The following is a 17,028-nucleotide window of genomic DNA, read 5'->3' on the forward strand; positions in this document are numbered from 1 at the left end:
AAGGCTATCACTCTCTCTAGCCCTGTAATATTATGTTATTATCTTGACATTTATTTTATTTTTAAATTTGTTTTTGAGCTACAACTGATGATGGTCAGGAGTTAATCCTGACTTTGCATTCAAGAATTACTCCTGGTGGTGCTTGGGGTAACCAGATGGGAAGCCAGGGATTGAGCGTAGGTCAGCCGCGTGCAAGACAAGCACCCCACTACTAGACTATCTGGCCTCTTATCTTGACATTTTGAAGCTAAAATACACAGCAATTTTCTGATTTCAGAGCTTTGTGGAATAGGACAGATAATACGTGTTTTTTTTTTTTTTTTATTGATTAAGATGTTCAGACAATTGGGGCCAGAGCAACAGCATGGCAGGTAGGGAGTTTGCTTTGCATATGGCCAATCTGCGTTCAATCCCCAGAATTCCATATTGTCCCCCAACTCTACCAGGACTGATCCCTGAGTACAGAGCCAAGTATAAGCCGTGAGCACCACCAAGGATGACCCAGAAACTAAAAACTGATTTAGGCATAGGAGCTTTTATTTTTATTTTCTGGTTGCTAGCTACTTCTTTTGGGGGGATAGGGAGGTAGTTGTTTTTTTTCCAAACAGTGTTTGGTGGACCTGAGTGCTTCTAGCAGTAGTACTTGGCCATTTTTTTGCTAAGGCCTGGATATGGCACTTTTTGGCTAATGTGTTAGAATATCAGATCAACACCTGCTGGTGCTCTGGGCTCCTCCAGAGCTGTGCCTGGTAATGCTTGGGACAGCGTAAACTTCTAAGGCCCAACTTCTCTTGCATGCAAGACATGTATTTTCCTTGACCCCAAGGTATCTCTTCAGCCTCTCTCTAGTTTTTCTTTTAGAAATGATCACTGTCACTGTCACTGTCCACCCGTTGTTCATTGATTTACTCGAGCGGGCCCAGTAACGTTGTGAAACTTGTTACTGTGTTTGGCATATTGAATATGCCACGGGTAGTTTGCCAGGCTTTGCCACATGGGCGAGATACTCTTGGTAGCTTGCCGGGCTCTCCGAGAGGGGCGGAGGAATCAAACTCAGGTTGGCCATGTCAGCTGCATGCAAGGCAAATGCCCTACTCGCAGTGCTATCGTTCTTGCCCCTCTTTTTATTTTATTTTTTTAATTTTTTAATTTTTTTTTGAAATTACATAGTTTTTATTTGGAGGTTTTGTAGGGAAGGAGGGAGTGAAAGTGAGAGAGAGTAGAGAGTAACCTACCCAAAAGGGAACCCGGCCTTCTCCAAGGGCGGAGAGAGCCCTTACACACATCCCAGCATTAGACATGAAAACATGAAAGTACTCATCTCAAGAGGGGTGATGCGGGCGACACATGTGCTCAGGCAGCATATGTGCTTGCCCCTCCTTTTAAAATTTTTAAAAAATTTTTATGTTTTTGGATCATACCTGGTGATACTCGGGTTACTCCTGGTTATGTGCTCAGGAATTACTCTAGTCAGCTTGGGGGACCATGGAGTGCTGGCGATCAAATCCAGGTCAACAGTGTACGATGCAAATGCCCTGATCACTGTACTATCTTTCCAGCCCCCAAGACTTTTTTGTTGTTGTTTTTTGTTTTCACCCTCCTGGAATAAAGGATCTTCAGGATTTGAACTGAAAATGCAAATTTTTAAAAATTGAATCACCGTGAATTACAAACTTACAAAAATATTCATGATTGAGATTCAGGCATAGTGTTCCAACACCAGTCCTCTTACTGATGTCACTACCCTCCATCAGTGTCCCCCATTTCCCTTCTACTACCCACCCCTTCACTTGTGTGGCTGGCACATTTTCCCTCCCCCCTAGTCCTAGTATTCTCTTCCCTAACTTAACCCTGCCAAGCCCCCACCCCAGTGATATGCTTCTTATTAAAGACTACTTCTCTTGCTCAAAGTAATATTTCTATTTCCTTTGGGAATTGATATTCCCCTTTGAAGTTTCTTAAATCCCGTATATTAAGGGAACCATTCTGAGTTGGTCCCTCTTTTTCTGATTACTTCCCTCAACATGATATTCTCCAGATCCATGCATGTAGCAGCAAAATGCATGAGGTAATTTTTTCTTACAGCCTAGTAGTTTCCTGTTGTTTTTATGTATCATAGTTTCTTTGTGTGTGTGTGTGTGTGTGTGTGTGTGTGTGTGGCCACACCCTGCAATGCTCAGGGTTTACTCCTGGCTCTGCACTCAGGAATTTTTCCTGGCAGTACTCAGTGGACCATGTGGGATACCAGGGCTCAAACTGGGTTGACCACATGCAAAGTCAATGCCATATCTTCTGTACTGTCTCTCCAGTCCCTTTATAATAGTTTCTTTAACCAGTCCTCTGTTCTTGGGCACTTGGGTTGTTGCCGGTTTTGGCTATTGTGAATGGTGCTGCAGTGAACATGGTGGTGCAGATGTCTTTCCTACACAGTGCCTTTTGGCCCTTAGGGTATAGTCCCAGGAGGGGAATTATTATGTCCTATGAAAGTTCAATTCTTTGGTTCTTTTGAGGAATGTCCTTTTTGTCTTTGACAAAGGCTGTTGCAGTCAACATTCCTGCCAGTGAATAAAATTCCCTTTTGCCTCACATTCTTGCCAACTCTGGCTGCTGTTGTCAGCTCTGATGTTGGTTGATTCCATGGCTCTGGGTGAGCATCTTCTGAATGTCTAGAGCTAGCTTCATTTATTGTTCTGGGTGCCACACCCAGTGGTGCTCAGGGCTTTCTACTTATGCTGTGCTCAGGGATTGTGTGTTTTCAAAAATCTGGCGGCGCTCTATTTCTCCCACGGCCTGCATTTGGTAGTCTCGTGTTGCTTTCCCCACCCCAGGGAGGTCGATGGCAATGTGCAGGCGAAGGAACTAACGAGGGCCATGCTGGTCGGTATCAATTATAGTTTATTCCAATCTTCACTCCCCTTCTGCTTCTGTCTCTCAAGCCTGAGCCCCTCTCACCTCTGACTCTACCCTCTGGAGTCTGAGCCCGAGCCTGAGCCCGGGCCTGAGCCTGAGTCTGAGCTTCAGGCTCTTCCTCAGCCTGAGCCTTCTCGCCCGACCAAGCTTACAGTCTTAGTTTATATAGCAGTCATGTAAGGCAGCGACACAAAGGTGGGTTGAACATTGACAAATCAGCAAAGAGAGGTAAGACCACTCCTTAACTCAAGGATAAAAATCTCATCTAAAGACATTATTCTGGATTACTAGGAGATCCGCTCAAGGGTGGGATCCTAACTAGGGTGTGTTCTTTCCTCAGCTAGTAATCTACTTAATTAGTTGTAGTAAATCTACTTTCAATATTTCTAGCAATGTCATTCTGTATGAGCACAGTAAGAGATATAAACTTACAATTTGGTTCTTCCTGAGGATATCTTACTATCTATTCTGCAGTCCTCAAGCCAGATTAGTCTTCCTAGCCCCAGCAGGGTCCTAGTCTCTTTGTTACTTACTTTTGGATCATGACAGCATTTGTCCATGATCATGCCCTCAACTTATAGTTGAGTATCGTGGCGCTTTGGCCTGGCCCATTTTGATGTCAGGGTACCTCACAGCTTGCCCTGGGTCCATTCAGTCCCTCGTCGGGACCCTGCCTTTGGGGTGCTAGGAACTAAGGTCAACTGAGTCAAGAAAACAGATGCCCAGGAGTAAATATTATTCAGAGTTGATTAACTCCCAAGTTACAAAGCATAATATTAACTGCCTTCCTGTGTCTATACAGAAAGGACATTGCTTTAAGGTTAACTATGCAAAAGACATAACTTACATCAAGTTCAGTGTCCTTAGAAGGATCTGATCTAAGAAGCTAACAGAATCTGATTAGGGAGAAAAGGTGATTAACTGGCTGGTGAGGAGAGTACAGAGAAGAGTTTACAGATAAACAGAAGAATTGGAGTGACTGGGAGCACTGTGATGGATGTGACCCTATAAACCTAAGCTCCCTGTGGCAATGTTATCCTAAAAGGGCTCACTCTTTCGCAGGTCTTAGGAAAACCTAAAGGGTGCTGGGATTTGAACATAAGGGGTGGGTGCTGGGATTTGAACACATATGGGACATGTGTAAGGCTAGTGCCCAACCCACTATAATATCTCTCTCAGGCCTCACAATTCTTTTCAAGTATCAATGACTAAAAAAATAAATAAGTTTAAAATAAAGTATCAATGACTTTTTTTTTTATATTTAACTCTATTTCTTTTTTTTTTTTTTTGTTTCCCTTGTATTTTAGAGTGGATGATGTGCCTCCAGGAATATCTCTGCTTCCTGATAATATCCTTCAGGTTCTGAGGATCCAGCTGCTTCATTGTGTTCAGAAAATGGCAGATGGCTTAGAGGAAGAACAACAGGCTTTATCAATTTTGCTTGTCAAGTTTTTCATTATTCTTTGCAGGTATCTGGTACAAATTAATGACGTGCTTTAAGTAGTTACCAAACTTAAAATACATTTATTAATGGTCTCTATTCTTTTATAATGTATTTTAAAGATAAATCACTTTTTTTTTCTTTTTGGGTCACACCCGGCGATGCACAGGGCTTACTCCTGGCTCTGCACTCAGGAATTACTCTTACGGTGCTCAGGGGACTATATGGGATGCTGGAATTCGAACCCGGGTTTGCCAATTTGAACCCGGGTTTGTCGTGTGCAAGGCAAATGCCCTACCCGCTGTGCTATTGCTCCAGCCCCAAGATAAATCACATCTTTTGCAGTAGCAGTTTGGTTTTTGTAGATTTGTAATTTGTTGTTATATTGGAAAACCTTTTAGTCACTAAACCTAGTGACTCAGCCAAGTTGAAAAAAATTGCTTTAAAGAAAATTAACAGTAGGTTTTAGCTAGCCTAGAATCTATTGTACTCTTTTTTTTATTACCCTCATCTGTAAACATGAACATTTTTATTGTATTACTTTTATCAGTCTTTATTTCATCCTTTACTAAGAAAGTAAAATTACTTTATACTTTGTTTTCCAGGATATTAGGTTTATTATTACATTTCCAGGTTGCTTAGGTTTATAATCCTTAAACTTTTGGTTTGTATAAGGATCAGGAAGCTCAGTAGTAACACATAGCTTGAGCCTAACTTAATGAAAATTGTAATTTTTAAAGACCTCAGACTTTTTTTTTATTATTATTTTTTTTTGCTTCTTGGGTCACACCTGGCGATGCAGAGGGGTTACTCCTGGCTCACGCACTCGGGAATTACTCCTGGTGGTGCTCAGGGGACCATATGGGATGCTGGGAATCGAACCTGAGTTGGCCACGTGCAAGGCAAATGCCCTAACCGCTGTGCTATCACTCCATCCCCGAGCTCAGACATTTTACTTCTGTGCACATTCCATGTTAATAGTAAAAATTTTGAGATGACTTGAGAATGTAGTTCAGTGACAGAGAATATACCTCAAATTGTGATGCATCAAGTCAGATTTAGGCATTGTCAGATTCGGTCCCTGGCTTTACACAGACACAGACAGAGACAGACAGGTAGACAGACAGACAGACAGGCACAGGAACACACAGACACACACACACACACACACACACACACATATTCTTTGAGATCTATTGGACTAGAGGTACAATCTTGAAGTCTGTCTTTTTTATAGCCATTTTCTATAGTATATATTACTTGCCTTTTAATTTTTTTAATCAGAAATATTTAAACTTAGAACTTATTTATCTTTCAGTGGATTCTGTATTTTTTTATGGGGGGAGTAAAAGGTGATGGTCAAGGATTACTTCTGGCTCTGCACTCAGAAGTCGTTCCTGGTGGTGCTCGTGGGACCATATGGGATGCTGGGGATTGAACCTGGGTTTGCAGAGTTCAAGGCAATTACCTTACATGTCCCTCTGGCTCTAATTCTGCATTGCAGATAGAATGGAAAAATGACCAGTAATTGCTAAAATGTTTTAGTATTTCTCCTTTGATTTAGTATCTGTCAGAACCATAGGCATATCTCTGATTCTTTCCCTTGGCATATGTAGTCAGTTTTCAGTTTTTTTTTTGTATGTGCAGTTGTTTTTGTATATCTTAATATTCAAGATCTGACTCCTGAAATTTGAAAAAGCAAAAGATTAAGGGTCAGGGAATGAATGATCAATGAGAATTTTCTTCAGAGAGCTCGGGAGGGGTTTGTAACACATGTGGGAGGAGTGGGTGCAACTGTGATTGCACACATTTTAACAGCACCTCTCTGAGTTGAAGTAGCATCAAGTGATCAGAGCAGAGACTCCCTATGTTTGGAATTAGAGTTCTTCTTGAATACTCTTGAGTGCTTTGTTCTGTTAGCAGGCTGCTTTAGGAACAGGATTTTGTTTGTTTGTTTGTTTGTTTGTTTGATTTCAGTCTTTGGGTCATCCTTGGCTATGCTTATAGGTTACTCTCCCTGCTCTGTACTCAGTAATTACTCCTGGCATTGTTCAGGGGACCATATAGGATGACAGGGATCAAACCCAGGTTGGGCATGCACAAGGCAAACTCCTACCCGCTGTTCTGTCTCTTCAGCCCCTGTTTGAGGAGCATGTTCATAGTTGTCATCCACCAGGCTAGGAATTAGTGATAGGTAGCTGCTACTATGCTGATAACTGACATTGGCTGATCACAGTAAATTAAATTTACTATTTAGTTCTTGCCCTGAAAGTTGCAAGTTTAAGACTCTTGGATTCCAAAATATTAGACCTTTTCTGCCAGTGCAGTTTGTAGGTTTAGAGACTGATTCCCAATACTTATTTTGCCATCTTCCCAGAATCCTCTCTGTGTTCTTCAAATTTTACTTCTTCATTTTTCATTTTCAATATTTATTTTCTTTATTTTTTCTTTAATTTTTATTCTTAATGAGTCAACATGAGGTACAGTTACAGACTTATTTACTCATGATTATGTTCTAGTCATACAGTGATCGAGTACCCATCCCTCCACCAGTGCCCATTCTTCACCACCAATGTTCCCAATATCCCTCTCACCACTCCCCCATCCCCCAAGCCCCCCCCCCATGTGGCAGGCACATTCTCTTTTACTCTCTCTCTCCTTTTGGGTGTTATAGTTTGCAATACGGTTACTACATGGTCATCATAGTCTACTTTCAGCACACAGTCCCCATCCTGAGTGAGCCTTCCAAACTCTCACTTGGTGGTCCCTTCTCTATCTCAGCTGCCTTTTCCCTCATCATGTGAGGCAGACTTCCAAGCCATGGAGCTATCCTCCTGGCCCTTATTTCTACTGTCCTTGGGTGTTAGTCTCCCATTGTTATTTTATATTCCACAAATGAGTTCAGTCATTCTATGTCTGTCCTTCTGTCTACTTCTTAATTTTTTCTCTGAAAGATGTCATGCCAGGTAAAGTTCTTACATTAGCATGTCTCTTAATTCAATTGGTTTTTATGTTTTCTATGGAATTTCAAAGGTCTTTTCAAGGTCACAGTATCTTCAAACAGAAAATTAAGTATATTATGCCAAGAAAAAGATGACATAGATTGATTTTAAAATTTTTTTTAAAAAAATCAATATCACTTGTATTTTATTTACTAATATATCCATTCAAAATTAAACTTAAATATATGGAAATGCATTCTTCTTGCTATTCATATATCATAAATATATAAATAAGTGTATTTTTTTACAGAAATCTATCTAACGTTGAAGAGATTGGGACTTGTTCGTACATTAATCATGTCATCACTATGACAACACTCTATATTCAGCAAGTAAGTTGAATTAATGCATTCCTTTAGTTGTTTAACTTACAAAAGTAAGGTTTTAATCTTTACATTTTATTTTGAGACTACACGTGGTAGTATGTGGCGTTACTCCTGGCTCCTGGCTCTGTCCTCGGGGATCACATCCGGCAGCCATGGGGAGACCATAAGCAGTGCTGAGAATTGGAACCCTGGTCAGTTCTGTGCAAAGCAAGTGCCTTAACTGCTGTACTATCCCTCCAGTCCAAGGTTTTACTCTTTAAAATAAAATTGGTGGGGAAGATAGTACAGTGAATAGGGTGCTTGCCTTGCATGTGGCTGACCTGGATTCGATCCCTGGCATCCTGTATGATCCCCTGAGCACTGCCAAAAGTAAATCCTGTGTGTAGAGCCAGTAAGCACTGTTAAGTGTGGCCAAAAAAAAAACAAACCCAAAATTGTATGGTGTGTGTGTATGTGTGTGTTTATTCTTAATGGTACCAAGTATATATTTATATATCTAGTTATCTGTATATTTGGTGGGACTAAGAAGATAGTTCAAAAGATTGGATGGAGTGCTTGCTTTGATGTAGGAGGCCTGAGTTCATTCCCCAGCACCGCATGATTCTTTGAACTTGAATACCGCTGATGTCCCTTGAGCACTAATTGTGTGTAGCCTCTGAGTACTGATGCTTGTGGTCTAAAAACTAAAATTTGTCTGTATACATGTACGTATATATATTTATATTTTTAATACATTTTTAGCATTGTTTTATATATATTATTAATATTGTTAATTTTATATACAGTGTAAATACTTTCTGAGGAAGTAATAACTGAGAATTATCATTGAATATTATTTTATATATGTTATATATGTTATATTTTATATGTTACTTAGATAAGCAGTTTTAAATTTTAGTTTATAATTTGTTTTATTAATGACTGTTTAAAATGACAGTTTCTCACTTCTTAGTGTATAGATCAAACTTCTAATTGAAACATTTTATTTTGGAAAGGATGTTTATAAAAGACATTTGCAGCCTTTTTTAGGAAATATTTAAAATTTAGGAGGTTCGTCTACTTCATATGATTATCTGACTCGTTAGACTCAAGTGAAACTTAAACTTATTTGAATAAAAGTGATCTATTATTGTATGTTAAATGAAATATGTAGGGTTTAGTAATGGTAGATAAGGATGTTATACAATTTATATAACTAAGTAATTATAACTTTAACTTCATTCTTAGCTGAAAAGCAAAACAAAAGAGAAAGAATTGGCAGATCAAACTTCCATTGAAGAATTTGTGATCCATGCTTTGGCATTTTGTGAAAGTTTATATGATCCTTATAGGAACTGGAGGCACAGAATTTCAGGGTATGTCTTGTAAATCATGCTTATTTGTTTTTGATCAGATAACTTATGTATATTGATTTATATTTTCAATCACATTTATTTAGTATTTGAATATTACAATATGTGCCATTCTTCTTCCTTGTTGTGAAAACACAGTTTGTAATATGTATAAATGACCCCTATCTCTATTTATGAGGTAGGGAACCATGTTACAGGTCAGTTCCAGATAATTTACCTTTAAACTAAAGAAAGGTGAGCTAAAGAATGCCCAGTTCCAGATAATTTATCTTTGTGGTAAAACAAAATTCAACTGAGTAAATTTAACGATCTTCCTGTCTTTAACAATTCATGAGTCGGCAGGATTCCATCTTGCAGTTAGAAAGGATGTCACTTGGACCAGGAGAGACAACTCAATGGCTGCAGCACATGCAGGAGGGTTTGGTTCCTGGAACTACATGGTCTCCTGAGCACCACCAGGAGCACAGCACAGAGCTGGGAGTAGCCCCTGAACACTTCTTAGTGTAGCCAAAAAATAAGAGAAGGGGGAAAGGAAAGGGAGAGGAAGGGTAGGGAGGGAGAAAAGAAAGAAAAGAAACCCCTTATCTATGCAGAATGAGACTTTTTGTGTGTGTGGCTTGGAAATCTAGCCCAGGGCTTCACAGATGCAGATAAGCACTATTGCTATTTCTCTGGCTCTGCAAATGACTTTTATAGGCAAAGGGAGCAAGGAAGTTAAATTAGTGAAAAATGGGACTTGTCTGTGGGCCACGAAGATGATTCAAAGAGGTGAATGTGCACCAGCAGACCAAGTAGCAGTCATCTTGGGTAATGGCCCCCATATCCCAAAATATCACTGAGACTCTACTGAAAAAATGCAAATTTGTTGAAGCAAGATGACTTTTCTTTAGGGAATGATAGATGTATGTTAGGTAAATTACTAGCACTTAGCCAGTGAGTATATGATAGATTAATATTCTGCTTCTAGGAGAAGTCAACTGTATTTACTAATTGAATTAAGGTTTGGACTTGATGATGAGGCATAGCATAAGTGACTCTACTTAGGGGTTGGTTTGGTTTTTAACACTTTGAAATTTTATTTTGAAGTGCAGTTCAGTGCTAAGTGGAGAGGACATTTCTGAAGCACAATAGTATCAAGTAAAGTGAACATATTTTTAGAAGTATCCATGTTGTTTTCCAAGAGATTGAACTAGTTGACTTCCCACCAGCAGTAGATGAGCTTTCCTTTTTCCCTACATCCCCACCAATACCATTTAAAAAAAAAGTATCAGTCTTACTGGTGTGAGGGTATAATATCTCATTGTTGTTTTGGTACGCATTTCTCTGATGAGTGATGGGAGAGCATTTTTTCATATAACTGTTAGCCATCTGGATGTCTTCTTTCAGGAAATATTTGTTCATCTCTTCTCTCTGTTCATATGTTTCACTGTTGTTAAGTTTTACAGGTGTTCTATATATCTTAGGTATTAACCATTTTTCAGATGAGTGGTTGACAAACATTCTCTCCCATTCTGTGAGATATCTTTTTATTCTGGTTATTATTTATTTGTGATACTTGGCACAGTGGTGCAGAACTGATAGGTCAGTGCTTGGACCAGACAGTGTGATGCTGCTTGGGTCCAGTATTGTTAGATACAAAGCAACTTCCAGCAGTGCTGGGATGAGAACATGTGGGACATGTTGGGACTTTGCAGGATATGTGGTTCAGTCTTTGGATCTGTCTTCCTGGCTCTCTGAAAAAAGATATTTAGCTGTGTATTTGTTTGTTTTAGTTGTGGTCCTTGCTTTGGTTAAGTTAACAGAAACTGTATGAATTATTGAAAAAAAAAGCCTATAATACAAGGAAGTTGTTAAAATTGATATTGGAGAGAGACACACAAACAGATCTTGGAACCCAGCAGCTTTTGGCAGAAATGCATCTGGACTTTGCAATAGGCCATGGGTGCCAGGCCACCCCAGGTGGGAAAAGGTGTTGTCCCTCCACCTATTTCCCAGGAAGCTCGGCGGCCGCCATCTTCCAGATCCCATTGGACATTCCAGGTACAGGCCAGCAGTGACGAGACATGCAGGTCCTCACAGGATAGGGGTGGAGCCAGTCCTTCTCCTTCCCTGCCCCGTCCAGACCCTGAGATGCTGCCCATGAGTGGCCCCTTCGGCTAATTATTGGTCATGGTCCCAGAGACAAACGAATCTTGGAACCCAGTGGCTTTGGGCAGAAATCTCTCCAGATTTAATTATTAAAATTTCAGAATTCCAAAATCGTGTGGCTGTGAGACATCATATGGTATTCATAATCAGCAATAGAAAACAAATTGTCTAATGTTGCCTTTTTGGTAGGTCTGAGTGTTGGGGGAAAATTCCAAATAATTATGATAGGACTGATACTGAAATATTGAAGGTAATCAAAATAGAGAGTCACTGTCACTGTCCTCCCGTTGTTTATCAGTTTGCTCCAGCGGACCCAGTAACATCTCCATTGTGACAATTGTTACTGTGTTTGGCATATCGAATACATCACAGGTAACTTGCCAGGCTTTGCTGTGCAGGCGAGATACTCTTGGTAGCTTGCCGGGCTCTCCGAGAGGCGCAGAGGAAATCGAACTCGGGTCGGCCATGTCGGCCACTTGCAATGCAAACGCCCTACCACTGTGCTATCGCTCTAGCCCCAAATAGAGAGTAATGAGGAAAATATCTGCCACACAGGTAGGAGTAGTGGTGGGATGGGGGGTATACTGGGGTTTTTGGTGGTGGAAAGTGTGCGCTGGTAAAGGGGTGGGTGTTTGATCGTCATATGACTGAGACTTAAACCCAAAAGCATTGTAACTGTTCTCACGGTGATTCAATAAATAAACCTATAAAAAAAATTGACATTGAAGAATTCAAAAGACAAACGGGACATTGAAATAATCGAAATGTGATGATTTCAGAAAACTGCTACTTCCCTGGGACTGTGGGTACAAAGAGAAGAGACTGGAGAAGCTAGAAGTTTAGAGAAGGAATGGAGTGCTGGGACTCTGACTTTGAGGAGGGAGCATTGCTTAGCTCTTTTGAGGAAGGAGTAATGCCAAACAAGCTTGAGGAGACCAGTACTAAACTAAAGAGTCAAAAACTGTGACTGGAAAGATAAAAGTTCTGATTGGTTAAAGAAAATAAAAGACTAAGTCTTTTTTTTTTTTTTAACTTTCCTTCTTCCTACTCTTAGTACCACTATTAGCAGAGCCCCGACAGTTGAAGAGCAGGAAAATAGCTTGCAGGATACCTCTCCCAAGCATCACCAGTCAGATAGAATATTAGTTGAAGGATTTAGAGTGACAGTAGAATAAATACCAGAGCTGAAATAGAAGAGAATTGAAACCTACATATCTATTTTTACCTGTAAGCACAGGATAAAATGAGTTTATCATCTTTCACAATTCGACCTCCTTTTTAGAACCCTGAAATCTGTTATAATTTCAACTTTGAGATTTTTCCATTCCATTTTATTTCAATCTGACCCACTTACAAGCAATTACCACTTTAAATAATTTTGTTACTGCTGTGTTTGACTGCCAGAGGACAGCCTTCTTTAATAGAGAGTGATGAATAACAGAGAGAACATTAATGTTAGTAGTGTTTTGTATGCTCTGTATAGTGATGGTTTGTTGTGTTCTTGGATCATACCCAGCAATGCTCAGGGATTGCTACCCAGGTCAGTCCTTGGAGACCATGTGGTGCTGAGTATTTAACTTGGAGCTCCTGCCAATTAAGGATGCATTTTAGCCCTTTAAGCCATGTCCCAGTTCATATATGGTGATACTTTATTAAAATCAGAAAGTATCCTTTAATCAAAGCAGAAGAAATAGAAGTACAAGAGTAAGCAGGCCAGAGACATTGTACAGTGTGTAAGGCTCTTGTCCTGCATGCTGCTGACTCAGGTTTAATCCCTGGTACCACATATGGTTCCCAAGCCATCCAGGAGTGATTTCTGAGCATAGAACTGGGAGTAAGCTTCTGTGCATAGCTGGGTGTGGAAAAAAAGGGGGGAGGGGTGGGATGAGGAAAGTGGATTGACTTGAAGGTTAATAGGGTTCCACGGCTTGGAAGCCGACCTCACATGCTGGGGAACAAGGCAGCTGGAATAGAGAAGGGACCACTAAGTGAATGATGCTTGGAGGGCTCGCTCGGGATGGGAGATGTGTTCTAAAAGTAAACTATAGACCAAACATGATGGCCACTTACTACCTGTATTGCAAACCATAATACCCAAAAGGAGAGAGAGTAAAAGAGAATGTGCATGCCACAAAGGCGGGGGAGAGGGGTGGCGGGAGGAATACTGGGAACATTGGTGATGGAGAATGGGCACTGGTGGAGGGATGGGTACTCAGTTATTGTATGACTGAAACATAATCATGAAAGTTTGTAAGTCTGTAACTATCTCATGGTGATTCATTAAAGTATATATTTAAAAAAAGGTTAATAGGGTATTCTTTACATGTATGGGGCCCTGTGTTTGTCCTCTTAGCATTGAATAAGCCCTGTCAGGTGTGGCTACCAGAGACTAAACTGTCAGACCTGCACACATGGGCAGGCTTTCACCAGGAGTAACTTCCACTCTTCTTAGAGCATTGCTGATGAGGTGTGTGTGTGTGTGTGTGTGTGTGTGTGTGTGTGTGTGTGTGTTGTGTGTGTATTTTAAAGGATTACAAAGAAATACAGGAAAAATATTATTAAAATAGTAGTTCTATTTCCTTATTTGCTTTCCTGTATCCTTGAGAGTTGTCTTTATTAGTCAGGGCTCTCCATAGAAACATAACAAGGTGTGTGTAAGAGTTTTATTATAACCATTAGCTCACATGATTAGAGAGACTGGAAAATCCATATTTGCTGTATGGGTGGGCATGCTTGCAATCTAAGAAAGACAATAGTGTCATTCTAGTCCAAAGGTTGACAGGTGGAAAATTGATCTAGTCAGTCTGAATATCAGACTGAGACTCAGAAGTGGTTGTGCAAAGACAATCTGCTTGAGAAGTTCCTCTTACTTGGAGAGGCCAGTTCTTTTGGTTTTACTGAAAGTTTTAATCGACTTTCAACTGTTTGGATGAGGCACTTTCTGGAGAGCCATATCCCTTACTCAGAATTTATTAAGTGTTAACATCTTCTAAAACAGTGCCCCATGTTGCCACATAAAATTAACTCTCACTGGGGCTACAGACATGGTACAGTGGTTAGTGTGAAATGAACCAGATTTGAACCCTGGCACTACCTGGGTTTTCAGTTGCAGCCCTGGAGGACCCCAAGCACCACTAGGGTTCCCTCAGGCATGACAGGGTGCAAGTAGCTTTGCATCCTTAGATCCTAACACTGACCTACTTGCTGGGTTTGTTGAATATTGCCCAGAGCACTGCTTGGGAGGCTCCTCTCAAATTTACTGTGACTGGATAGATGGAACAGGAAGATGATTCTGAAGTTAAATGGAAATTTTGAACATACTAAATTTATTGTTCATGCTCTTTGATTACCATAGAGCTAAAACAGATTAACACAGATTTTATTAAAATTAATATAATATAATTCCTCAGTTTTGCTACTATGCATAGAATCTCAGATGTCTAGAAAAAATTCCTCAAGTGGAACTAAAGTAAGTATGGAGGGCGGGGGGGGGGAACCTCTCAAAATGATTTTATTCAAGTATTTATTTTCCTAAAAAAAAAAAGTCTATTGCCTTTATACTTTTGCCCAGTGCAAGTTCAGCAGGACTCATTGTCTGCCCAGAAAAACATAATCATATTGTTATGTCCTAGGGCTGCTGCTTACCAAATATGGTGCTCTCTATACACTAAAATATTTAATTATAATAAAGAATCATAAACATTGGGGAAAAGAGAGAATTCATGAGTACATACTAGTGATTAGATAGATATATCAAAGAAAAGAGAGGGCTTTTGCTTACAGTAATTAGTAAGTATACTGGGGATGCTAATGTTGGGGGGCAAATTAACATTTTGTATACATTGTAGTAAAGGTTTCATTAGGATATTGAATCTAGGGAGAATTTTTTTGTTATTAGTTACTTTTTTATTGAGATTCTGCCATTTACAATACTGTTAGTGATGGTTTCTCATGCACATAATTCCAATACTACAACCATCATCAGTATACCCACCTCTCTCTCCCAAGGACCACAACAACCTCTCACCCTCCACTTTCCCATCAGCTTAGTTGTGTTCTCATTGTGTTTCCTTTGGGCATTTGTTGTTATCTTGTTGTGTGCTTTTAAGTCTCAGGTATGAGATCATTCTATCTTTGTCCCTTTCTGACTGACTTCACTAAATGTGAGGTCTTCTTCTCCCATTCATGTTGTTAAAATTTGCATGACTTTGTTCTTCTGAGAACAGTATAATTATATGTAATATATAAAAATTATATTGTCTATATAAGTTATATATATATGTATATATATATATAATCTCACAGCTTCTTCATTCATCTGTAGGTGGGCATTTTGGCTTGTTTCCATATCTTGGCTGTTATACTGTGTTGTGATGAATATAGTTGTGCCTTTAGTCATTCTAATTAACATGTTAGTGTTTTAGAGATAGATGCCAAGAAATGATATTGCTGCATCATATGAGAGTTCTATTTCTATACAATCTTTTGGATAGATCTCCATATTTCTTTCTATTGCAGCTAAACGAGATGATGTTCCTACCAATAATGGTTGAGGGTTCCTTTCTCACCACAACCCCACCAACTTTGGTAGTTTCCAGACTTTTTGATACGTGCTGTTCTCACTGGCATGAATGCAATCATTCTGTGTCTTTCCTTCTCATTCTAACTTACTTTACTCAGCCTAATACTCTCCATGTCCATCCATTTATAAGCGAATTTCATGACCTCATTTTTTTCTAATACCTTTATCAAGTATTGTTTTGATTTTTATTTCCCTAACAATGAGTTATGAACACTTTTTCATATGCCTGTTGACTGTCCTTATGTCTTCTTTGGGAAAGCATCTATTCATCTTCTTATTCCATTTTTGGATGAGTCACTGGGTTTTTTGTTGTTGAGTTTTGTGAGTACTTTATAGATCTTGGATATCAACCCTTTGGCTGATGTGTTGTGTGCAAATATTTTTACAATTCAGTAGTGAGACTTTTATTATGGCTTGAGTTTCTTTCACTGTGTAGGGTCTTTTTAATTTGATATAGTCCCATTTGCTGTTTTTATTGTCTTTGCCATTGTGGTCATAGGGAGAAGTTTTTTTGATAAGGAGTATGATTTTTATGTGGTCTTAAAATATTTCTCATGAAAAAATATTTCTTTACCGATTATTTATTGCAAATAAAAATTAGCAGTCATTTTGTACAGTACTGGATAGTACAATGACTAGATGAGCAAACTTAGCATTAGTAAGAAGCAGATGGACATCATGTACCTCCTTCTGTGATTTTCTTAGAACACTTTGTTTATGTAGTATTTCAGCCAGAATTGAATGACCTGAATGTACTTGTGAGAAAGCATCAAGTAAATGCAAATGGAAAACATTTTAATGAAAAAATGTGAGAATTTGAATAGGATTCTTTTTTAAACAATTTTTTACATAGCTATCATTTTTATATTTTTTCTTATTGAATCACCGTGATATATAGTTACAAACTTTTATGATTTTCAGTTATACAATGATTGAGCACCCATTGCTCCACCAGTTCACATTTTCCACCACCAATGTTCCCATTATCCCTCCTGCCACCCTCACCCCATCCAAGCCCCTGTCTCTGCAGCAAGCACCTTCTTTCTTACTTTTCTCTCCTTTTGGCCATTATGGTTTGCAATACAGATGCTAAGAGGCCATCATGTTTGGTCCTTAGTCTATTTTCAATACGCATCTCCTATCCAGAGTGATCCCTTCCAACCATCATTGTCAAATGTTCCCTACTCTATCCTAGTTGACTTCTCCCCTAGCCATTGAGTCAGATTTTGAACCATCGACCATTAGTCCTGGCCCTTATTTCTACTGT

General features: G+C 39.4%; 1 protein-coding gene across 5 annotated transcripts in view; it reads left to right on the forward strand.

Moving 5' to 3' along the window:
* NBEAL1 (neurobeachin like 1) overlaps positions 1-17,028 on the forward strand; it is a 174,807-nt gene that overhangs the window by 32,832 nt on the left and 124,947 nt on the right. For all 5 annotated transcript variants that reach the window (XM_056111674.1, XM_056111676.1, XM_056111677.1 and 2 more), the window contains exons 4-6: positions 4,218-4,379; positions 7,604-7,685; positions 8,907-9,034. In XM_056111674.1, coding sequence (XP_055967649.1) covers positions 4,218-4,379; positions 7,604-7,685; positions 8,907-9,034 — 372 coding nt within the window. The remainder of the gene's footprint in view (positions 1-4,217; positions 4,380-7,603; positions 7,686-8,906; positions 9,035-17,028) is intronic.

This window comes from Sorex fumeus, unplaced genomic scaffold (genome assembly GCF_029834395.1).
Source record: "Sorex fumeus unplaced genomic scaffold, SorFum_2.1 ptg000014l, whole genome shotgun sequence".
Taxonomy (NCBI): Eukaryota; Metazoa; Chordata; class Mammalia; order Eulipotyphla; family Soricidae; genus Sorex; species Sorex fumeus.